This window comes from Mustela lutreola, chromosome 12 (genome assembly GCF_030435805.1).
Source record: "Mustela lutreola isolate mMusLut2 chromosome 12, mMusLut2.pri, whole genome shotgun sequence".
Lineage (NCBI taxonomy): Eukaryota > Metazoa > Chordata > Mammalia > Carnivora > Mustelidae > Mustela > Mustela lutreola.
The window spans coordinates 22,131,173-22,154,507 of NC_081301.1; the positions used below are offsets into that span (position 1 = coordinate 22,131,173).

General features: G+C 37.5%; 1 protein-coding gene across 3 annotated transcripts in view; it reads right to left on the reverse strand.

Annotated features, from left to right (window-relative positions):
- Positions 1-23,335, reverse strand: part of MUSK (muscle associated receptor tyrosine kinase) — a 91,823-nt gene that overhangs the window by 56,913 nt on the left and 11,575 nt on the right. For all 3 annotated transcript variants that reach the window (XM_059142502.1, XM_059142501.1, XM_059142499.1), the window contains exons 3-5: positions 20,012-20,163; positions 14,994-15,121; positions 13,972-14,113 (exon numbers count right to left, since the gene is read on the reverse strand). In XM_059142502.1, the coding sequence (XP_058998485.1) occupies positions 13,972-14,113; positions 14,994-15,121; positions 20,012-20,163 (422 nt within the window). The remainder of the gene's footprint in view (positions 1-13,971; positions 14,114-14,993; positions 15,122-20,011; positions 20,164-23,335) is intronic.

Sequence of the window (23,335 nt, forward strand, 5' to 3'; positions counted from 1 at the left end):
GTTCACTTTTAAATCATATTTTTGACCTAATCTCATGAAAAGGAAGGTACTTGAGCTCTGACAGCAATTAAAGTAGGTAAAATTTAGTAAGAGCAAGATTTTCTTAAATTTTAAAATAATAATAATAATAATAACAGTTATTATTATTATTATTTTAGCTCACTAGAAGTTTTAACTGGGAAAAGAAACAGGAGCTATAACCTTAAGCTTAAGTGACACCATGATATCCTGATTGTCTAAAGAGGCTTGGCTTAGGAACATTTCTGTGGTTTTTGAGATGGAGTTCCAGATGTCCAAATAGGACCACAGCCTCTAAACTGTAGGTCCCCATGCTGAAGAGATGACATTTGAAAACCATGTCTAAGAAAGGACACACATGTTATAATCTCGGTGTTAGTCTGTAAGTCAAATTACGGCTCATTCTGGTTTTTATGGCTCCCCAGTAGATACTGTCTCATACTCTCTAGTCTGTCTGTTACTCCCTGACTCAGCAGCACCCTGTGCTCTCATGATAAATCTGCTTCTCCCCACCCCCATCACTGTGATAAGATCTATACCATGAGCTGCTGTTCATCAATCAAAGCCTTGATGGACCTCACTTCTCTGAAGCTTGCCCTGACCTCCCACCATCTTCCCTGCCCTGTACTTCTATCACTGCAAATGGTTGAACTTTAATTTTTGTAATTACTTGCTTACACGCTCATCTTCCTCACTAAATTTGAAAACTTTTCCAGAAGTAAGCCATTTTTTTAAAATCTCTGTATCCTTAGAAATAATCTCATTCCAAGAAATATAGTAGTGAATAGGTTTAAAGCTTATTCTAACTTTTATCGTATGAATTATGGATAAGATTTTTCCTTAAATTTTAACCTTTGTTTGGAATAAAGACATTCCAAGTAGAAATCCTCAAGTCAGTACTTCTCAATTTGTGGTAATGGACTACTTGGGTAAGGTTCATTTGGGAAATTGTTAGAGGGCCCTAACACAGACGTATTAGATCTGAATCTCTGGGGAATGCATCCTTGAGCTATAACTTCCCATAAGATTTGCACAGGCTTTTGACGTGCATTGAAGTTTGAGAACTACTACCTTGGAGGAAGAGTTGTATTCATCCATCAATTTTGTTATTTTCCATTTCTTTCCATAGAGGTTTTGAAGTGAATATAATTAATGATGTGACAGTAAAGTCAACGAAATAACAAACACTTTAGTATCAGGGCAAAGGAGACTTCTGGTCGGTTTAGTGTAACAGATACTACGACGTGGATTCCGAGATACGTGCCAGGTGGGACAAAAAACAAAGTAAAAATAACTTACAGCATTCTCACTATAAGGAGGGAAACAAAAGTTCACTTTCTCAGGAGAGGCCTTTCCTCCCTCACCCAGGCACTTAATTTTTAAAGCAATATTTTACTTAATATTTACCTTAAAGTAGTGAATAATGGAATGATCGATATTTTCAACATGATTTTTTGGCAAACTGCTATTTCTGTAGTGAGTTAAATATGTGGTAAGCCCAGGGTGTGCACTAAGGTTGCTTTGATTTTCCTACTGAGGATGCTATGTTTTTTGTACAGGTTGACTCTAAACAGCCCGTTTCCCCTTTGCCAGTAAAGGCACATCTTCATATAGCTTCTTAGATAAGCTTTCTCTGATAAAAGATCCCAGTAGGGCCAAACCAAAGTTATAATCTCTAACAAGTACCAAGCATTCCAGTGTAAAACATTGCTGCTTGAAGGTAGATTTATGCTCTTTGGAAACCAGAGGAGCAGTTGGTAATGTTGACATTCTATTTATGAAATCTGAGAGACCTAACCAGCAATATTCTCTGGGTAGAATGTAAACATAAACAACAGGCAACAAGACCACCAACAGCCAATCCAGAAGCCCCCATGTAGACACAGCATATATGCTACCTTAGTCCATTTTAAGAACCCTATGCTGTAAGTAATATGGCCCCCATTTCCCAAATGAGGAAGTAGACTTGCAAAGGTTGAGTAAATCATCCAGCCTCATGTAACTAGAAGTGGCAGAGTCAAGATTAGCACCAGATCTGTCTGATGCTAAAACATCTGAGCACTCCACATTCTGGTCTATGAAACAAACACAGAGAAAGGGAGAACTCAAGAGTCAGGTAACTGGAAGATATCCTGGCCTCAGAACCAAGATGTCTGAGGTCCTTGCTAACTTGGAGAAAGTACTGATTTTTCTAGTCCCAGGTTTCCTGATCTGTGGAATGGGGGATGGAATTACCACTTCAGACTGAAAACCTATGATTACTCTTCTAATGGAACCAAAGTTAAAAATCAACTCTCTTTTAAAGAAAAAGATAGGTTTTTGTTTTGTTTTGTTTTGCCATTGAACTTGATTGCTTCTACCTCAAAGATAAAGATGACACATGGATGAAAGAGCTATGATTATCTCCACAAGTGTTTTTAAAATCATCACTTCTGTTCCCCAGAAGTTACATTAGTCCAAGAACTAGCACTGATAACTATTACCTGAGCAAGGGCTCTGTACAGTCTTGTAAGAGCTTTAAATATGTTATCTTAGTTTATCCTTTTTACAATGTATGAGATACAAAGTATCTCAGAAACTGAGGCGCAAAGAGACTAAGGAAACTACCTGACATTCCCCAAGTGTTGGGGCCAGATTCTGAATTCAGGAGTTTACTCTAGACTCGGAAGCCCATATACATTAGCCAGTACATTAAATTCCCTCTAAAAATCATGCCTTGAGGCAAAAATGAACTATTGGGACTTCATCAAGATCAAAAGCTTTTACACAGCAAAGGAAACAGTTAACAAAACCAAAAGACAACTGACCGAATGGGAGAAGATATTTGCAACTACATATCAGATAAAGGGCTAGTATCCAAAATCTCTAAAGAGTTTATCAAACTCAACACCCAAAGAACAAATAATCCAATCAAGAAATGGACAGAGGACATGAATAGACATTTCTGCAAAGAAGACATCCAGATGGCCAACAGACACATGAAAAAGTGCTCCACATCAGTCGGCATCAGGGAAATACAAATCAAAACCACAATGAGATACCACTTTATACCAGTCAGAATGGCTAAAATTAACAAGTCAGGAAATGACAGATGCTGGCGAGGATGCAGAGAAAGGGGAACCCTCCTACACTGTTGGTGGGAATGCAGGCTGGTGCAGTCACTCTGAAAAACAGCATGGAGGTTCCTCAAAAAGTTGGAAATAGAGCTACCCTATAACCCAGCAATTGCACTACTGGGTATTTACCATAAGATACAAATGTAGTGATCCGAAGGGGCACGTGCACCTGAATGTTTATAGCAGCAATGTCCACAATAGCCAAACTATGGAAAGAATTTAGATGTCCATCAACAGATGACTGGATAAAGAAGATGTGGTATATATATATACAATGGACTACTATGCAGCCATCAAAAGAAATGAAATCTTGCCATTTGTGATGATGTGGATGGAACTAGAGGGTATTATGCTTAGCGAAATAAGTCAGTTGGAGAAAGACAACTATCATATGATCTCCCTGATATGAGGAAGTGGAGATGCAATGAGGGGGTTTGGGGGGTAGGAAAAAAATAAATGAAACAAGATGGGATTGGGAGGGAGACAAACCATAAGAGACTCTTAATCTCACAAAATAAACTGAGGGTTGCCGGGGGGAGGGGCTTAGAAGAGGGTGGTGGGGTTATGGACATTGGGGAGGGTTTGTGCTATGGTGAGTGCTGTGAAGTGTGTAAACGTGGCAATTCACAGACCCGTACCCTTGGAGCTAATAATACATTATATGTTTATAAAAAAATAAATTATTAAAAAAAATCGTGCCTTGACTAGTTTATCATTCATGGAAATGAATATACTAATTACAATTTGAAGGTCATATATTTGATTCCTGAGAGAAATAACTTAAGTAATAGTATTTGAATTCCATATTGCCATTGAGTTCTAATAGCTTTCTATTATATCTTTCCAGGATTCAAAGTTGTTACATTTTGAAATTAAGGCCAGTAGAGACATGGCCTTCTCTGTCTTGCATGGTGTGAGATGAGTCTCTGTTGCTTAAATCAGCGCATTAAAGAGAAATAATGTTTCCTTTTTTGCCTATGTATGTTTGAAACTGTGCAGCTCATTTTGATACCTAAAAAAGGAAAATCAGAGTTTACTCTGATTAGACTATGTGTATTTCAGGTTGCAGTAACTTTTCATTTTCAAATAATGTAACGTCCATGGTATATTAAACAATTTAAGACAAATCTTTGAGGCACATTTTTTTTCTTCAAACCTGCAGTTAAAGAGGGCCTGTTTTTTTCACTTGTTGTAGTATCTGTTCAGTGCTATAATTATTATATAACTTTTTCTTCAGTGACAACTCTTCAACTAAAGGATTGCTATACCATTTTTTCTTGAAAGCACTATGGGACTTTTTAGTTGGGAATGCAACGTTATAGCCCCTTAAGTGGAAATCAGTGGCTAGAACTCTTTTAGAGCATGCACCTTATTAATCATGCAGGTTTAATATTCTCCGTGATAACCCCCAGGGATATCAAAAACTTACGCCTTTTTCTTTGGTTTGGTTTTTAGATACACAGTGTACTCATGACAGCAAATCAAACCTGTTAGTGGCATCAAGCAAGTGGAATTGATGCCGGGAACAGGACCACCGCAAATTTTATTAAAACTGCAAATCACTGAGAGCACAGCACACATTGGGGTTTAAATACCTCTCTCTGTGGCATTTGTCATATTAAGAGCTGCAGCATAAACAAAGGAAAAAGCAAATCAAATGTTGTGTCCACATTGCATGATTGCTTCCACTCTTTTGGATGCAATAAGGAAAGCTGATCTCTAGGAAAGAAGGCAGCCGGAAGTCTAACATTTTTGAAGACAGTGCTGGTCTCCTCTAGTTCGATCTATTGACATTTGCCTCTGGGACATCATGGGTGTGTATGCATGTTTATATGTATGTGTGTATATATACACATGTATATGTATATATACATGTATATGTTTATATGCATATATACAAATCTGTATATATATACAGATAATACAGATATGTATATATGTATATATAATGTATATGTAAAATGATTTAGTTTTATTTTTTGAGATTCTCTTGTAGTCTGATATACTGCATATATCTGCAAGAAATCTTCCCCAAGAAACCTTTGATAGACAATGTCAACCCTAAGGATACATGAGAAAGCCTTTCAGACTGCACAGAAACAGACGGTCAATACTCCAAGGCCTTGACAGGTGATCGGGGCTCCTGCACTGAGGCCACTTACATTCGCCTAGTGGCTCACCTTCCCTCCTCGCTCCCCAAAGTGCCTCTCTCAAGTGTTGAGACAGGGATTTGCTTTTTGAGATCTCCAGCAAATGAGGTATTGTCTAAACACCTGGGAAGCCTACAATAACCCTCGACCTCAGAGGATTCTGTTCTTAGTCTTGGTCTGCTTCAAGGGCTCCCATCTGCAGCTTTGTACTGGTGCTAAGCCACCTTTCCCCACTGCTGATTGCTGACAGAGAACCCTCCCTTGGTTCCGGCTCCTCTTCTGCCCAGTCTTTTCCTTCATGGCTTTAAACCTCCAAGAGTAAACAAGGTAATAATAGAAAATGCAATTGACTGGGAGTCCAGTACGTTCCAACATACATCTATTTTTAATAGAGTCTCAAGTACTCTGCACTTAATCAGTTTGTATACACAAAGCAGAATTTATCTGAATGTGAAATTCACAGAAAGTAATAAAATCGACACTCAGCTCCAGTGAAATAAATCATTTCATAACAGTTAAGTCAAAGTATATAAGGGAATCATGTAAGAATATAGGGAAATACAAGAAAATTAGATATTTGTAATTTTTTAAGTGGATCTTTTTCAATGATTAGAAAACTCAACAATGACTTCTTTGCTAAAAAAATTAAAAGTGTTTAATTTCTGTGGTGTAGTGTTTATTCAACATGATTTTTTAAAGAGAGAATAGCCCTCTGGTCAAAAGCAGGAAAGTGAAAGTCAGAATCTTGCATTTTAGAGGTCATCCAAAGCCTCCATGATGCAATCTCTCCTTAAAAACTTCGGCCCTGCCATCCAAATCATCCCATTCCATTGCCACTTCCTGTGCCACTTAGTGTCTGTCTTCCTGGCCTTTAGAGTACTTGGAGAAAACTGATTCAGTAGGGATACAAAACAGAGACAGCATGGATCATTCTTTGGATACCCACCATACCTAAAGTGGGACATGAGGCAGATTGGAGAAACTCTCTTGATTCAGAATTTCTTCTGTAGGGCACTGAAAAGTGTCTTTGTCTCTGTTTTCAACCTAACAAAACTAATAGCAAATATAATTGGTGCTATTGGGGGTAGGAGGTTACATTGGATCATGCCACTGAAAATGCTGTTTTCAACTCTGTGGGGAACTGATTGAAAGAAATGATCTGAAGAGGAAGGAATAGTTTGAGTTAAATATAAGGAGATCTTTATGAGCTGATATGATTGATTTATTTTTGTTTTATCCTTATATCTTCATTCTTATATTTGGAGGATGATCTCAGCTTGAGGGCAGAAACCACAAACCAAGTGTGATTGTCTTTAAGACTGGTAAGAAAAACCTGAATTTCAGAGATATTAAAATGCACAACAAAGAAAACAAATATTAGCCAGTGGTGATTGTAAGGAGCTAGCATCTCTGAGATTCACCCTAGCCATGGTAAAATATTTAAAAATGAACATCTTAGAATGTATTGAATGTAATATGGACATTTCCCTTGCCCTCATCACATCCTGCCATGAAACCTGTCCTAAAGGCCATTGTCACAGAGGTACATGAGACAGGGGTTAAACTTTCCAAAGGAAGAGCCTCCACTGTTATGAGATGGACCATTCTTTTCTGCATTTCCGGTGACTATGGAATTTGGGAAATGATTGATACTTCTGCACCAGTATTAAATCAGCATGCCTGTATAGTTCTCACCTAGCGGTAGTGCTTCACATCTCCATGGGAACTTCCTTTGTTTACTTTGAGTCAATAACACCCAACCACATGGAGAAAATGCTCACTGAGAAATCAGAACCCAAACTGAATTTTAGTGTTGGAGCCTCGAAGCCACTATGGAATCACAGATTCCACGTCTGCCCATAAGTAAGAAAGAAGAGTCAAAGGGCGGGGGAGAACCCACTTGTAGGTGCTGCCCTCTGAACGCCTTCACTTCTCACTCCATCCAGGTGACTCCCTTCCTCTTGCCTCAAACTTACTGTCTGTATGGACTGATTCCCCCAAGGTAATGGCATGTTTCATGTTCTTTTCATCAGGACCTCACCCTCTATCCCAGTTCTTCAGCCAGTGCCCAGGTGTTGTGAATATCTAATCAACATAGGAACCAATTGCCTTTGATAAAACTTTTCCCATCCCTTAGTTTGGTCTAGAGCAGAATGGAGCAGAACTGCAAACTAATAACAGAAACCAATAACATCAAACTAGTAACAGAAAGGTTGATGTCACTTTATCAAAATCGTATAAGGTTTGGGAGAAATGAATTTTTTCCAAAACTTGAATACATGTATTAATTCTTCCTCTTTATAAAAATCTAAAAAGTAGGGGCACCTGGGCGGCTCAGTGGGTTAAAGCCTCTGCCTTTAGCTCAGGTCATGATCCCAGGTCTTGGGATCAAGTCCCACATCCGGCTCTCTGCTCAGCAGGGAGCCTGCTTTCTCCTCTCTCTCTCTCTCCCTGCCTCTCTGCCTACTTGTGATCTCTGACTACTTGTGATCTCTGCCTGTCAAATAAATAAATAAAAATTTTAAAAAAAATCTAAAAAGTATAAAGAACTGTGTAAAGTGTATGACAAGACATTTACCTACTGTGTAATTCTCCATGCAGAGATGGTGACTATTAACAGCTTATTAGTTCATGCATTCTAATATAGAATATATAAAATGTACTTTTCTTCAACTTTTTCACTTATGAACACATTAAAATTTCTAATGAGTTAATATTTCTAATGAGATAGAACAGAACCTTGCACATTACACTATATAAGTACTTATTAAATAATTATAAATACAGCAAATAATTGTATAATGTTTGCTGTGTGCCTGTATTAATTCATGTGATCATTGCAACAACCTAAGAGGTAGGGGCTATTTTTTTTTTTTTTACCCCATCTTAGAGATGAGGAAGCTGAGGCTCACTGATAGAAAACAGACCCAAATCATATATTTTACCCACATATATGGTAGGTAATTGTAGAAGTGTATAGCTTGATCTCATTCTTAATAGCTGCCTGGAATTTTTTCACATACTTTTGTCAGTTTCCTATTGATTCAAATTTATTTTATTTTTTGCAAATTTAAATTCTTTAAAAATTTTTACTGTTGTAAATAACTATGATAATCTTTTTTTTAGCTTTGTGATAATCTTAAACATATATATATATAATTCCTCTAGATAAATGATCAGAATTAAATTATTGAAGCACATGTGTACACATTTTAAAGTTTGATTTTTATTAAGAATGAAGAAAAACACCTCCACTAGACAGTACCAAATAATAAGAATAGTTGAAAGTTTTGGCTTCTTTATTGCTGTCATCCTAATTGTTGTCCTTTATAAGTAATCTGTTTTTTCTTCAATAATTTAAGATCACCTCTTTGTCTTTGGTGTTTATTATGTTGAATCTGGGTCTGAAACTATTAGCGTATCTGCTCTTTGGTTTTACTGGTTGGGATTCATTGTGTTTCTCGCACTTGAAGATTTAAAGTTTTCAATAATTTTAGCTAGTACTCAGTCATTAAGCTTCTAACTATAGCCTTATATTTTCTCTCTTCTCTTCTGTAATGCATATCCATAACTATTTCTTTAATTCAGTTTTATCTTTTCCATCTCTCTGCACTGCATTCTAAATTCTGAAGAGGTGACTTCTAATGTGTGCGTTATCTCTTTATCTCTAAAACACCATTATTCATCCATTGAATTTTAATTATAATTATGTTTTGCATCTGTTAAAATTATTTAATTCTTTATCAGAACTGCTTTTCTTCTTCTTATGTATTTTTCTTTTTCCTTTTGTGTCTTTAATTAGTTTACACTTATTTATTTTCAAGCCTCACATTGGGTTAGCTGAATTTCCTGGGGTTTTGATCCCTTTGTATATTGTGTTAGCAAACTCTCACTTAAGGCAGTTTCCTGTGGGTGCTATAATTTTGCATTGTGAACTCATCCTTAGTGTGGCTTTATTATGAAAATCCTATATAATCTGGGGAAGGTATTTTTTTTTTTTTAAGATTTTATTTATTTATTTGTAAGAGAGAGAGAGTGAGAGTGAGCACAGGCAGACAGAGTGGGAGGCAGAGTCAGAGGGAGAAGCAGGCTCCCTGCGGAGCAAGGAGCCCGATGCGGGACTCGATCCCAGGACGCTGGGATCATGACCTGAGCCGAAGGCAGCTGCTTAACCAACTGAGCCACCCAGGCGTCCCTGGGGAAGGTATTTTTTAAAGCTTTTTTGTTGTTAAATTTTTGGTTTGGGACCAATATTTATGTTAATTTCTCTAGCTTGGCAGCACCAGCCTGTGCTGGCAGTATGAATTCACTGTCAAACCTATAGGAGATATAGTCCTAAGCACTGAATATAGATTTATTTTTAAGAAACTAGTTTTTTTTCTTTCTCACACCCAAAATTCAGGTAGAAAAATACGCCTCTGCGTTGTCTTTATGTACCATCGGATGGACTTTTTCTGGTCCATCTTTGCACTTCTATGATTCTCAGCTTTATAGAAGGTTCTCAGGGCTAACATTCCTTCACAGGGGCCCAAGACCTTGTCTCCTATCCCCTTAAGACTCTTAAATATTCTAGGTTATAGAGATGGACACCTGCGCCTTTATCTTCAGGACAATGTAGAGCCAGCTCATGAGCTTTCTGCTGTTTTTTCAATTTCTAGTTACTCCTGGTCGCTGGAGATATAATTATATCCTGCGGGTTGTATGACTAACCCAGCAATTCTGGGTGTTTGTAATAGGAAGATATTCATGGTATCTTGTCTGTCATATTGCCGATGCTGTAAGTGTTTAAGCTTACGTTTGTATATTTGGTGTGAAAAGATGCCATGATTAATTCCTTCAACCATTCTCTTGCAATAATTGTTAAATCCTTTGCCCTTTTTTCCTTCCTGGCAAACTCCAGTGCCTGTATCTTGCCTTTGGATTTGCCATTCTACTTTTTCTGAACATCTTCTACTTTTTCTGCAGTGAGGCACATTGATGTCACTCCATATTCACAGTCCCATTCTCTACTAAAACTTTCATGATATGTAGGAATCCTAGTTACCCTTGTGAGTCATCTCTCCCATTCCCAATAGCTATTTTAAAACATTTCCACTCTCCTCAGCTCTCCACCTCCCTTTACAGAAGTATTTTCAGAAGATAAACTTACTTTCTACTTCCTAAAGGAAATAGAAACCAACAGAGCTTTCTCAAATTCCATCTACCAAACTCAATAACTTGTTTATACTGAAATATACCCCCTTTCTCCTTCCTATTACAAGGAAGGAAGTTCCTTCTTCCTAAGTACAGTGATCATATAATTTATCATCGAAGCCTGGATACTTTTGAAGGTACAGGGAGGACTCTATTAATAATTATTCCAGGACAACAGGTGTAAACCAGAACTGTCCTGGGCAAACTGGGACAAGTGGTCTCCCTCCATATAGGGCTTATCTACTCTACTTGTCCCCTCAATACACTGTTTTTGCCTTCTCAAGGCATATTCCCTTGAATATTCTACCTCTCTCCTTTATACATAAATGTCCTTTTCTCTGAGACACTTCTCATTCATATTTTAAAATTTTCATATTTTAAAATGTTTAACATTTTAATCTTTTTTTTCTTTTTAAATTTTCTTTTGAAAAAGAAATCTTGCAAAACAACGTTACGTATGTACCATATATACCTCTAGCTACTGCTCACTTTTTTGGCTTTTCCTTTTCAGTACCAAATTTATTGAAAAATTTGTTGATATCCACTGTCTCCTTTTTTCAGCTCCTGTTCTCCATCATTTATAGAATCTTGGCTTTTTCTCTCACCCCTGTTCTGACACTACTCTTGGCAATGTTACATATGAATATCTGTTCCTTAATAGAACACATAGTATTTAGCTTTACTCAGTCTCTTAGACACCTCTGTGAGTTAGATGTCCTCTCTGTTCCTTAGTTTCTTAAATGATGCAATGATAGGACCTTCCTCACTGACTGTTAGTGAGGATTCAATAAAATAATCCACGTAAGCATTTAGCATTTAAAATGTTAGCCATCCCATTGCTCATCCTTTTGGAAATACTTCCATGTTTGGCTATGCTTGAATTAGATGGTTCATTAGTAATTTTATATGTCACTGTTTGAACTTTTTAAGATAAGACAGAAAATTAGGATATGTTCATGTTGTTATTCCAGAGATCCAGTAGCCTAAGACTGGCGATCTAGAAAGGGAGCTTAACTTTGTGTTGAAGGCTATTTCATGTTTGTTACAGTGGTTAAGATTTAGTGAAAACACTCTACCAAATCCACAGTTGGTATACTTCTCCTTATCAGAAACTGACAAGGGCAAACAGCTTGTCCATGGCATGACCATGGTCAGTACATGTAACCCGGCATTGAATGACATTATGGCGTTCTCATTCTAATTTGCTCAAAATAATTCTCAGAGTTACTGACACAATGCGTAACAAATGGTCACCTGCCTCACTCACTATGGCCCAGCTGTATCCTCAGCCCTCATTATTGCCCAGTTAGTAGGTCTTTACAGACACATTCAGGGTCATACCAGTTGCTTTTCATTTGTTTTTTCACCTGTTCTGAATTGTTGGTTAAATTGGCCCTTCCTTTAAATAGATCATGTCTGCATTGTATCTTTTGGAAATGTCTTAACTATTTATTTAAGTGGAAGCCAACCTTTCAAAACCTCAAGAGAAACTACACAGACTTGCTATAATTCTCTAACAGTAATGATTATAACTGATGCCATTTATTAAATGTTTATTATGTATCAGAAACTGTGCTCAGCATGTCACAAATTTTCACATATATTGGCTGCTTTAACAGGGACTAAAATGGAGTAGAAATAGATGTATGCTAAAAGGATCATCTTACCTACTGTTAGAGTAACTTTAAATGATATTATGTGCTCTCAATACTAGCGAGATTAATATAACCTCTGTGTATATTAACTATTAAGGCAATGAGCATGACCATGTAAGTGTTAAGAAGAAAGAAGACAGTATTCAGTTTTACTGATATGTGTGATGCAAAATTAAATGTCAAAGCAGGACCAAACTGTGTAATTGGACTCCAAGTAATTGTGATTTGTGTTCATTTTCTCTAGGTCACTGTTGAAGCAAATATTTTTAATATCTATGAAGATAGTGACCTAAACTATTAACATTTACTATTACAATAGGGAGGGCTTATATTTAATATCTTGAAGAGGAAAATCTTTGTGACACTTTATACAAATTGATAACATTCACTTTGTATTATGCCACGTACCTCTCAAGGAAACACTGAGTCCAGGCAGATAGTGTCCAAATATGTGATTGAGCATGTTTGTATATTTATTTTTCACTGAATAAGTTGTATCAAGTGGTTATTGCATACTGAGCCTTAAATACCATTGCTAATGTTGGAGATAACTAAATTACAGCAACTATGCCGAAAATATCTTTTTTTTTTTTTTTTACATCGGACAGCCATTATCCCATCAACCTCATTCTTTTCTATGAGGAGTTAATGGAGATTCTATGAGCAATCGAAGCAATGATGTAATAAAGATGTTACCTCAATCAGAAACAAATGTGGGAAATGAGATTCTTAGTGCGGTCAGAGGAAGGGCTCCCTAGGCAATAAAAATAATCTAAAAGAATCTAATAGAAAACTGTATGATTGGAAAGGAAGAGATGTGGGCTTACGTGAATAGGATGGAATCAAAGTAAGTAGGGGAAACTCCCAGGGTCTCTCCCAAACGAACTATAATATGGTCCAGTGTGAGAAAGTCCAAGTACTTCATCAGTCAGATAAGAGAAAAGTAGAAAAATAGGTGATTCCTTTAGTCAAAATTTATTGGGTGTTTACAAAGGGCCAGGCACTCTGTTAGCTACTATCAACACCACCTCCCTGAATACTCATAGCAAATTCCACTTTTCAGTTGAGAACACTGGGAGCCAGAGAGATTAATTCTACAGCATAGAACAGGAAGAGCTGGGAAGAGTGTTGTACTTAGTTTGCTCACTGGGCACAGGCATGCTGGTAGTTTCTATTTTTAAGCAAAATGTGATGTGATTTGAGGTCAAGAAGGATCTGACAATCATATGGGTAGAACACCTAACCCTATCTGGATTCTGGTTTCCCAGTGAAGACCTTTACAACTAGTTGCTGAATTGGTTGATTTTAAGAGAACATTTTAAATAAATGAAAAATATTTTGACAATATAACTCACGGAACTAGAAATAGTTTTCGTTATAAATTTTGAGCCAGTATTTTATTTTTCTCAACCCTTTGTGACAGAATACAACCTAAAAAAAGTCACTTTTTTTTTTGTTGTTGTTAATCTTTTTGAAGTCATGTCTATATGCTGATAAAGATAAAATGAGGGTTTTCAAATTTATAAGCAAGGGAGAATTGTCTGAGTCAAATAGAAGTTCTGAACTGGTGTCTTGCTGTGTTAGTATTTTAGTGAATTTAATCTGTTTTGGTCAAAATTACCAGGGATTGTGGGCAATGGATGGAATATGACCCAGGGCACACTTCTTTCTCTTTTCAGTTTTTCTTTTCCAAGTTTTGACCTTATGCTTTAGTATCTGGAACAGCGGAGGGAACTGATCTACCCACACATCTGCCGCTGCAAGCTAATGTCCAGCCTTCATAGTAGAACGTGAGGCCCTTCTAATAGCCCCATAACGGGAAGGAATGCAACTCCTTACCCTCAACTTCCAGCTTCACCAATTTGGAATATGCCGTCCCGAGGCTGTTTTTTGCCACACATCGATAATGTCCTGCATCTTCCTTTTGCACATTGTGAATCCTTAAACTCCCAGATTCAAGAACTGCAATGCGGGAATTTTCCTGCCAGGGATAGGGACATGAATTTTAAAACGTCCATGGCTTTATCAAGATATCATTTGCCTTACTTCATCAGGTCATCATCATTGCTGCTTTTATCAAAAAATAGCATTTGGAATTATATAGATTATCACAACTTTATTTGTTTTATTTTAAATAATACAAAGCTAATCGATGTTGTACCTCATTTTAGTTAATTGACATATATCAACACCTACATATTCTCTGTGGAATATTCTGAGCACAAGATGAAAAACCTCACTGCATTCACAGTTAGTAGGTGACAATGATGATGCAGTGTAATCACTTACCAGTAAATGTCATTATGAGATGCAAAAGCAATACAAGATAAGCATGTATTTAATAGACTTTTAATCTGACTGCTCTGTGACGGAGGCATTTGTCCGGGAGTTTGTTCACTGGTCTTGATGATGTTTGTGCTCTAACTTCATTCCAGAGGTTCTCATCCCTTTCCTTCCAAACCTCCTTTCTCATTCTCCTTCCAGAAACTGTTGGGTCTAAGACCTGGATTTTAGTTTAATTTTTGTTTTTATCTCCTGTGTCTCAAAGATTCAATGTCAAAAACTAAATTGATTAAACTAACCGACCAGTCAACAAAGAAATACTCTAGCTTTGCCTTTGCTCTGCTTCTTTGGCCATCCCTGTAAAGAACTACTGGTTCCCATCTTTTTTCCCCTAGCCGACCCCAACAGGAATGACTTAAAGTTGGTGGTTATGGGAAGAGGACTATTTAAGTTTGGTTAAACTGTTATATAAGGGAACATTTTTATACCAGGAATTTGTAATCATGTAACTGACTTTGCAAAGAATTGTTGTGTTTGAAAACAAGTTGTTTAGACGTGTATTCATAATAATCACTTACCCTGAGAGCACTGTCCCCCTTAATCCATGACACGGATGGTTTGGGATTGCCCATTGTAGTACATGGAAGAACTGCCTTTAATCCTTCTATTATTTTTACATTTATGGGAGGACGAGTTATTTTCGGCTCTAAAGGGAAACAAAAATTCAAAATCAGAAAGACAATACGCATGCATTAAACTTTCTCCTTTCTAGTTAAGTCTAAATATCCACTTTAAGAATAATTTATTACATTACAGGATTTACCAAATGCTAAGACAGGTTTTGAGTGGATATAAAATAGGAATCATTTTTCAAAGTTTCAGTTATCTTGGTTTTATTCATATCTTATTTGAAAAACACAAATTCAGGAAGCATATTAGGAGTTTGAAATTGTAGTATTCTTCACTTTAAAAGGTAGCTAATGGAAAGTTGATTAAAATGAACTGTCACCATAACAATTCAACATTATTTAATTCATACCAATAGACACAAAAACATTTGAAGAGATGATTTTGATCTATTTTTTGCCTAATTCTGAGTTAACACTTTCCCTTTCCTTTTAGTCTCACTTTGACTCTTAAATTTGTTGATTAAGCAATAGATACATTTATCCTCTAGAACTAGACGTTATTATATTTATAATTGGAAAAATTCTGTCATACAATTTAGAGTAACTGTACTCTGTGAAGCAGACTTTTGTAATTTACTGTTCTGTGAACCGGTTTTAAATTAATTCTATCAGAAGAAATAGTTTATGCCAGCTACTGTTTATTCTCCAATAGTAAGCTTTTAGAAGAAGTTATTAAATCTAATGTATAGCAAGTTCAGGAAGCCAATTATTTTACTGTTTGAAACATTCATAAATAATGAAAACTACATTTATTTCCTTAGGAATATCATGTTACAGAGACCTGTGTTTGCAGGAGAGGCTACTGAGAAATGGATTTATTTTATTTCCTTCAGGTCCTGGGCTAAAATCAGTGTGTTACTTTGATGGATAAAAGCATGAAATAAGGACTTTTTCCTCCTATTTTAATTGTGCATGTGGGGGTTGGTGGGGGTTGGAAGTGATTTTTGCAAAGACTGCATGGTCTATTGACGTTTAATCTAGGCATTTATTGCCATTTAGAGTTGGTATGATCTTGGATTATGGCAAAATTACAAGATAGGCTTGAAGCATGTTATGGTTTGTCTCTTTGCCTGCTATCTACAGTACACAACTCTCCTCATCAACAACAGTGGACACCTACATTTAGATGATGGCCAGGCACCTCAGTTGTGAGTTGGGTTGTCATATGGCTGCTGGCAAAAGTTTAGCTTAAGAATTGATATTCCTGTGACCTAGGCCAAGAAGGTGTTATCCATTCCTTCCCTTGGGTTCCTTAAACTGATCCCTATGCCTTAAGTATATAACTTAAGCAGATAACCTTTGTTTAAAGCAAATGACTACTATCTTCTCAGTGAAATAGATGTCTTGGTCATCTGTTGGGTAAGAGGTGAGGAGAACTGTTGTGGAACTTGAATATAAAGTGAACTGAGAATGCGATAGGCATTGATATTGAGTCGTGGATTCCCCACTGTAAGGGAACGTTCTTCCGGTGGAGCCATGAGCACTGGCTCATCTGAGCTCCTCATCATGTTAAAATGGGATGCTGGAAGCATCATGTTATGCTAGCATGGAACCCTTAGTTGATGGACCACAAGGAACTTGAAAGGAGGGAGCTCTGAGAGAGATCATAGGGTAGCTGGAGTAGTGATGGAGGCCAGGGTCTTAGGAGTCTCAGGAAGGTCTCTACTAAAGCAGTGTGGGAGCATTCCAAAATGTTAGCAACTGGGCTGGCCAAACCTGTGTATACCCACATGACTGGGTGAGCTTTCCTAAGGAGAAGGTGGAAAAAAGAATAGAAGATTTAGGATAGATCCAAAACAGGGAACATTTACAGCCAGAGAAAATATGAGAAATGTGAGAAATATGAGAATATGAGAAAGGAAAGGTAGCCCCACAAAACAGTGAAATACGTAAATGTGCTCTGTCTTCAGAATCAAGCCTTCATTATTTAGCAAAGGAAAACATGCTTGTTTCCTTACTTGATTTCCTTACTACCCTCCATGCTGAAAGAAAGCTTTCTTGTGAGTTCACCCCTACCCACTTACAGAACCCCCACACCAGTTTCCACACAAGGTCTAACTAGTCCCTCTACATACCTATTCTAATGATTCTAGGACTTCATTTATAAGTATGATCAAACATAAAATATTAATAGGTGTTTGAGAAAGAACATGAACATGGAAAAAAAGAACCAAAAGGAAACCCAAACTTATGAAGAAAACAGAAATAAAGCAAAATGAATATATATATATATATATATATATATATATATTTACATATATATATGTTTTAAGGGAAGAATATATATATTTTTAAAATACATTAGTTGGGGCACCTGAGTGACTCAGTTGATTAAGCATCTATCTTTAGCTCAGGTCATAATCTCAGGGTCCTGGGATTGAGCCCCATAGTGGGCTCCAAGCTCATTGCGGAGGCTGCTTCTCCCTTTCCCTCTGTCTTTCCCCTCTGCTGATGCTCTTTCTGTTTCTCAAATAAAATAAAATCTTAAAAAAAAAATAAAAATGAACTAATTAGTGATACCCTTACAGAGACTTGAGCAAGTATTGCATCATATAACATATAGAATTTGCTCTGAAAAAAAAAAAAAAAAGGAGCAGAGAAGTAATTCCTAGAAATGTAAATTAGGGGTTTTTAAGATCAAAGTAGTCAGTATAAGGGCAGAATAGTAGAATGGTCATATTGAAGACCCGAGTTCATGATGTGGAAGGAAAAGTTAAATAAATCTCCAAGAAGATAGAATATCAAGATAGCCATGTAGAAAATATGAAGAGAAAATATTGGAGTCAAGAAAAATGGAAAAATAAAGAGATCTAATATTTGTTAATTAAAAGTTTAAGAGTAAGAAAAAAAAGTTTAAGAATGAGATAAAATGAAGGGAAGAAAAATAGGAAAAAGTATATATCATTTTGGAAAACAACAGCAATAACAAACCTTTGGTTTTAGATTCAAAAGGCCCACCTAAAACTAAGTAGAAATAATTAAAGAAAACACATCTAATATATTCTTGTGAATTTTGGAAGTTTATGAATTCTAGATTTGAAGAGAAAATGCTAAACTTTTTAAGAAAGATAAACAGTAGACTTACCTATAGGAATTAGAAAAAGATTCTCAGCTGCAGCATGGAATGTTATACGACAGCGAATAATTGTTTAATAAAAGCTAAGGAAAGGGCCTTTTTAATTATTTTTTTTTATTTGACACAGAGAGAGGAAGATCACAAGTAGGCAGAGAGGCAGGCAGAGAGAGAGAGGGAAGCAGGCTCCCTGCTGAGCAGAGAGCCCAATGCGGGGCTCCATCCCAGGACCCTGAGATCATGACCCATGCCAAAGGCAGAGGCTCAACCCACTGAGCCACTCAGGCACTCCAGGAAAGGGCTTTTTTAAACTCTTGTCTGTACAGAGACAAGTTATTATCCAGGAGTAAAGGCAAAGCAAAGACTTCTAGCAATGCAAAGATTCAGAAAATATTCTCAGATTTTATATGATCACATGCTCACACTTTGAAAAGAAGCAGCAAATGACTTCCTTCAGCAAAAAACAATGACCACAAAGTAGAAATGTAAAAGATGAAATAGTGATGACAATCAGGGATAATAACAAAACTTGCAGTAAACTTCCCCGGGTGGAACCGGACCCCGCTGAGTTGTATGGCACCCATATGCTGATGTGATTTTTCGCATCAGCAGCATGGTGTCTAGAGAAGAAAATAAGGGTTATTTTATGACAAGGTGGAGAACTGCAAACAGCGAGGCTTCCAGCACGGAAGGTCATGAGATTTGTGGGTGCTGGTAGGATGCTAGAACACCAGGTAGGAGAGAAAGTCAAGTGGAGAGAGAACTGAGGAAGTCCCGATTGGGGGCCAGTGGAAGAGAGAACAGAGGAGTCCAGGGCAGGAGAACGTGAGCATGCCGGTGATGGCTGTGTAGTGGGAGTAAGGGAGCGAGAGAGCTGGACTCTGTTCTTAGCTGGGAAAGAGACGGAGTTTGTGTCTTCTCTGTGGACGCACATCATGAGTCTGGGAAAGTGTTTTCTCCATGGGACAGAGCTAGAAATAGAAGTGTTCATGTTCAGAGTGTGACATACTGGAGCTTATGATTTTAAATACAGACCATTTCCTGGGGGTGACAAGGTCATTGATGGGGTTAGCTGATGCAAAGTTAAGGCAAATATCACTGGACTCGTGGAGGTCAGGAGCTGTAAGGATGAGATGGCTAGAGGCTGTTCCAGGGTTGTTCAGATCCCTTAGGATGGTGGTAGGAGTAGAGATGGATAGAAAGATAATGAGTCTGGAATTGAAGTCTTTGGTGGATGTTGGGGGGTGTGCAGGGGAGTGTCTAGAAGTGAGGAGATAACTTGAGTAGATGTACAAGAGAGAGTGGTCAGAATGGAGAGGAAAGATTTTGCACAGCAGTAATGGCTTGAAAGGGGGCTAGGGGTCCTTGCTAGCCTCACAGACAGAAAAGTGGAGTAAAAGAAACAGTTCCAGTGAAGCAGAAAAGCCACTCAAGTTTGAAAAGTCATCCAAGAAAATCAAACTTAAAACAAGGCAGAGGGTGGAAGTGTCTGCGAAGAGGTTAGAGATAAAACGTGCATCTTCTTGTAATGCACGTTAAAGATACAGGGAGAAGATTTTTAGAGGGAGGTTTCCTGATGGTGGAAGGCAGGATGGAGCAAACTGTGCTGTCGATGGGTGAGAAAACAGGAGAGTGGAGCACTAAGGGGTTCCCTGCAGTTGAGGACAGGAATACAAGGTGTAGAATTCACTGCCTCAAGGTTGCGTTTTCATCTTGAACTTGGCTGGCTGCTGAGCCTCCAGGTGTGTGGGGTGACGGTGGTGGGGGCGGTTTACTGCCTTCTCTGGGGTGTACCACATCAGTTTTAACCTCACGAGCAGAGGCTCCCACTCACTCATCTTCACTTGCAGAGCCCCGCAGCTCTCTGCGGCGCCCCCCACGCCATTGTTGGCTGTGCAGCAGTAGATGCCATCATCACTGTCTTCCACGCTCAGGATGGTGAGGAGCTGCCCGTTCTCGCGAATGCTGTACCGGGTGTCAAAGAGCCTGGGGGTCAGAGACAGCAATGGCGGGTTACGACCTCCTGTGTGATGGTTTTCAGCTGTCATTCACCGATCAAAACAGATGACTTGTCAATGGAGGAAGCAGATTAATAGCAAAAGGAAAGTTGAACGAGTTCTGAATAATAGGATAACCTTAGTCGCTAATATAAAGTTAGTAATGCATTCTTTTTTTTTTTTTTTTTTTTTAGGTATTTATTTATTTATTTATTTATTTTTTAATTTTTTATTTTTTATAAACATATATTTTTATCCCCAGGGGTACAGGTCTTCCCTACGCTCCAATAATCAAAGCTCCCGGGAGACCCTCCAGCACGCTTTCAAAGGGTGATGCCTATTGATAAGACCAAACATAAAGTTTACTTTATTCAGGAAAGTATACTACCTAGATATAGATGAGTTTTCTCCCCATAATGACTGGAAGGTAGCAGCCAGGGAATGAACACACACATGTAAATGTGACCAGTGGGAAGAATGTAGTATTTATAGAAGTAACTAACAATTAACTGGGCATTCATTTATTAAACAAAATTTGTTGAGTGCCTAACAGGGTGAAGCACAGTTCTAGTTCCTTGGAATATATAAGGAAGCAAAACAGCTTCAAACTGTAAAAACCGATGTTTTACATACATTATCTCATTAAATTACATGCTGTTTGTTGAGAAGGGAATTAGGGAAACAGAAAAATGTGAGAGGAAGCAACAACATAAAAGTGGGTTTTATGACCAAATAAAGATTCTCTATGCAAAATATATACATTAGGCAGGAAAATGCCCCCCCCATCCACATCTTAATCCCAAGACTGGTGAATATGTTACCTTACATGGCAAAAGGGATTTTACAGATACCAAAGGTCTTAAAATAGAGTATCATGGCTTGTATAGATTGGTAATCATGATGGTCCTTGGAAGATGGTAGAGGGAAGCCAAAGACTGAGAGGAAATGGGACAGTGGTGGTGGAGGGCTGAGGGGTAGAATTGTTGGCTTCCAAAGTGAAGGGAGGGGCCAAGGAAGGCCGGTAGCCCTCTGGGAGCTTGGAAAGGCAAGAAATCAGATTCTTCTCTGGGGCCACCAGGAAGAATGCAGCTCTGTCAGCACCTGGATTTTAGCCCAGAGAGACCAATCTCAGACTTCTGACTCCCAGAACTGTAAGATAATGAATCCATATTATTTTAGGCCGCTAAGTTTTGGGTCATTTATTACAGTAGAAATAGGGGACTAATGTGAAAACAAAAAGTGGGAAAGGAAATGGATTCTTGATGTTCTAATCTCAGTGGGTGACTACCGTCATTTTCTGATCCTGAAGAGGAACCAAAAGACATACAGTAGATTTTGGTCTAATGTGACTAAGGATAATATAATCGCTGGGTAGTTCACTAGCTCACAGCAAATAATTGTGCAGGCCATGACATTCCATCTCGTGATTTTGTTGATTTTTTTGTTTTGTTATCTGTAAATGTTCATGGAAAAATATGAACATCGGAATATTTTACAGATATACCTGGTGGACCCAGAGTCTAGGCTCTCCATGAAATATAAAGTGTTCAAGATTTATAAGCTGTTGCATCATTATTGCTTAATTAGAGTAAATTGCTTGTGGATTGTGAGGAACTCTCAAGTATTTATAATTTTTTAAAGTACTTTTTTTTAGAACAGTTTTAGATTTATGGAAAAATTGAAAAAATAGTACTTTCTGTATACCTCCCGCATGAGTCTCCTCTGCTGTAAACATCTTTGATTAATGTGGGATATTTGTTACAATTAATGGACCAATATTGATACAGTATTAACCAGATACTATAAGTCTTAGTTTATTCAGGCTTGTTCAGTTTTTACCTAATGTCTTGTCTGTTCCATGATCTCATCCAGGACACTATATTACATTTATTTGTCACATCTCCTTAGGCTCTTTTTGACTGTAACAGTTTCCAAGACTTTCCTTGTTTTTGATGGTCTTGACTGTTTTGAGGAGTACTTGTCAAGTATTTTGTAGGGTGCCCCTCTCATAGACTTTGCCTTGTGTTTTTATCATGATAAAACTGGGTTTGTGGCTTTTGGGAGGAATACTGAAAAAGCAGAGTGCCACATCCCACCATAACAAGGGTATGCTATCAATGTCATTTCTCGCTGTTGGTATTAAACTTGATCATCTGGCTGAGGCAGTGCTTGTTGGGTTTCTTCTGTATCCAGATACTCATTATTCCGCAAGGGACACGCAAATAGATTTTCAAAATGTAGTTTCTTCCTATTTCACAGCTAACTATTCAAAACTATAGCTCCATTTACTTCTTATTTACTTGTAATATTTTTGCCTTATAATAAAAGGAGGATTCAAAGTATTAAGTGATTTTATTAAAATCTATTAAGTGATGCTATTACAAGCCAAGATAGCATGAGCTTTTATTTATATATATAAAAATAAATATATAATAAATATTGTAATACTGATTTTCTCTGTATAATTTACAAAAACTCTTTTATTGCCCATTTCTTCATCTCCATATAATGCCGAGAGATAAACATATGAGAGGATCGTAGGGCTATATTTTTCAAAGCTATTTAATGATGCAGGCATCAAACTTCCTTCCCAGACAAGTTGGAGGGCTGTGGTGGGGAGAGTAGTCTTTCAAGATCGACCTTTGAATACTGAACGTTGACTGTCTAGCAGCTATTATAATTTCAAAGTAGGAAAGGGTATAAATATGTCAAGATATATGCAGCAGCTGTGGAATACAGAGCTCTCTAACTTCCATGATAACTTCATGGGTTCTTTTATGACCACTGTGATTCACAATCCATGTTTACAATGAAGTTTTTCTGTATTATTTAAAGACATTATTTTATTTATTTTACTATAGGAGACAAAGACATGAATAACAGATAAAAACTCATGAAAATATGGAGCATATAAATTTTAAAACTAATAGCTTAGGCGATATTAGCACAATGACTCATGTGAGAAGGAGGCAGGAGAGTGACTTGTGAAACACAGGGAGAACAGATAAGATGTGTTGAGTATAAGCAGTAAAAAATAGCAACCTGCCCAAGATTGACAGAATAAATAGAAAATATGATGGAACAAAGAGTAGAAAGGGATGGAAAGACAGGTTTATAATCATGCCACCTCTAGACGGACAGCTCTGTCACCCCTAAATCAC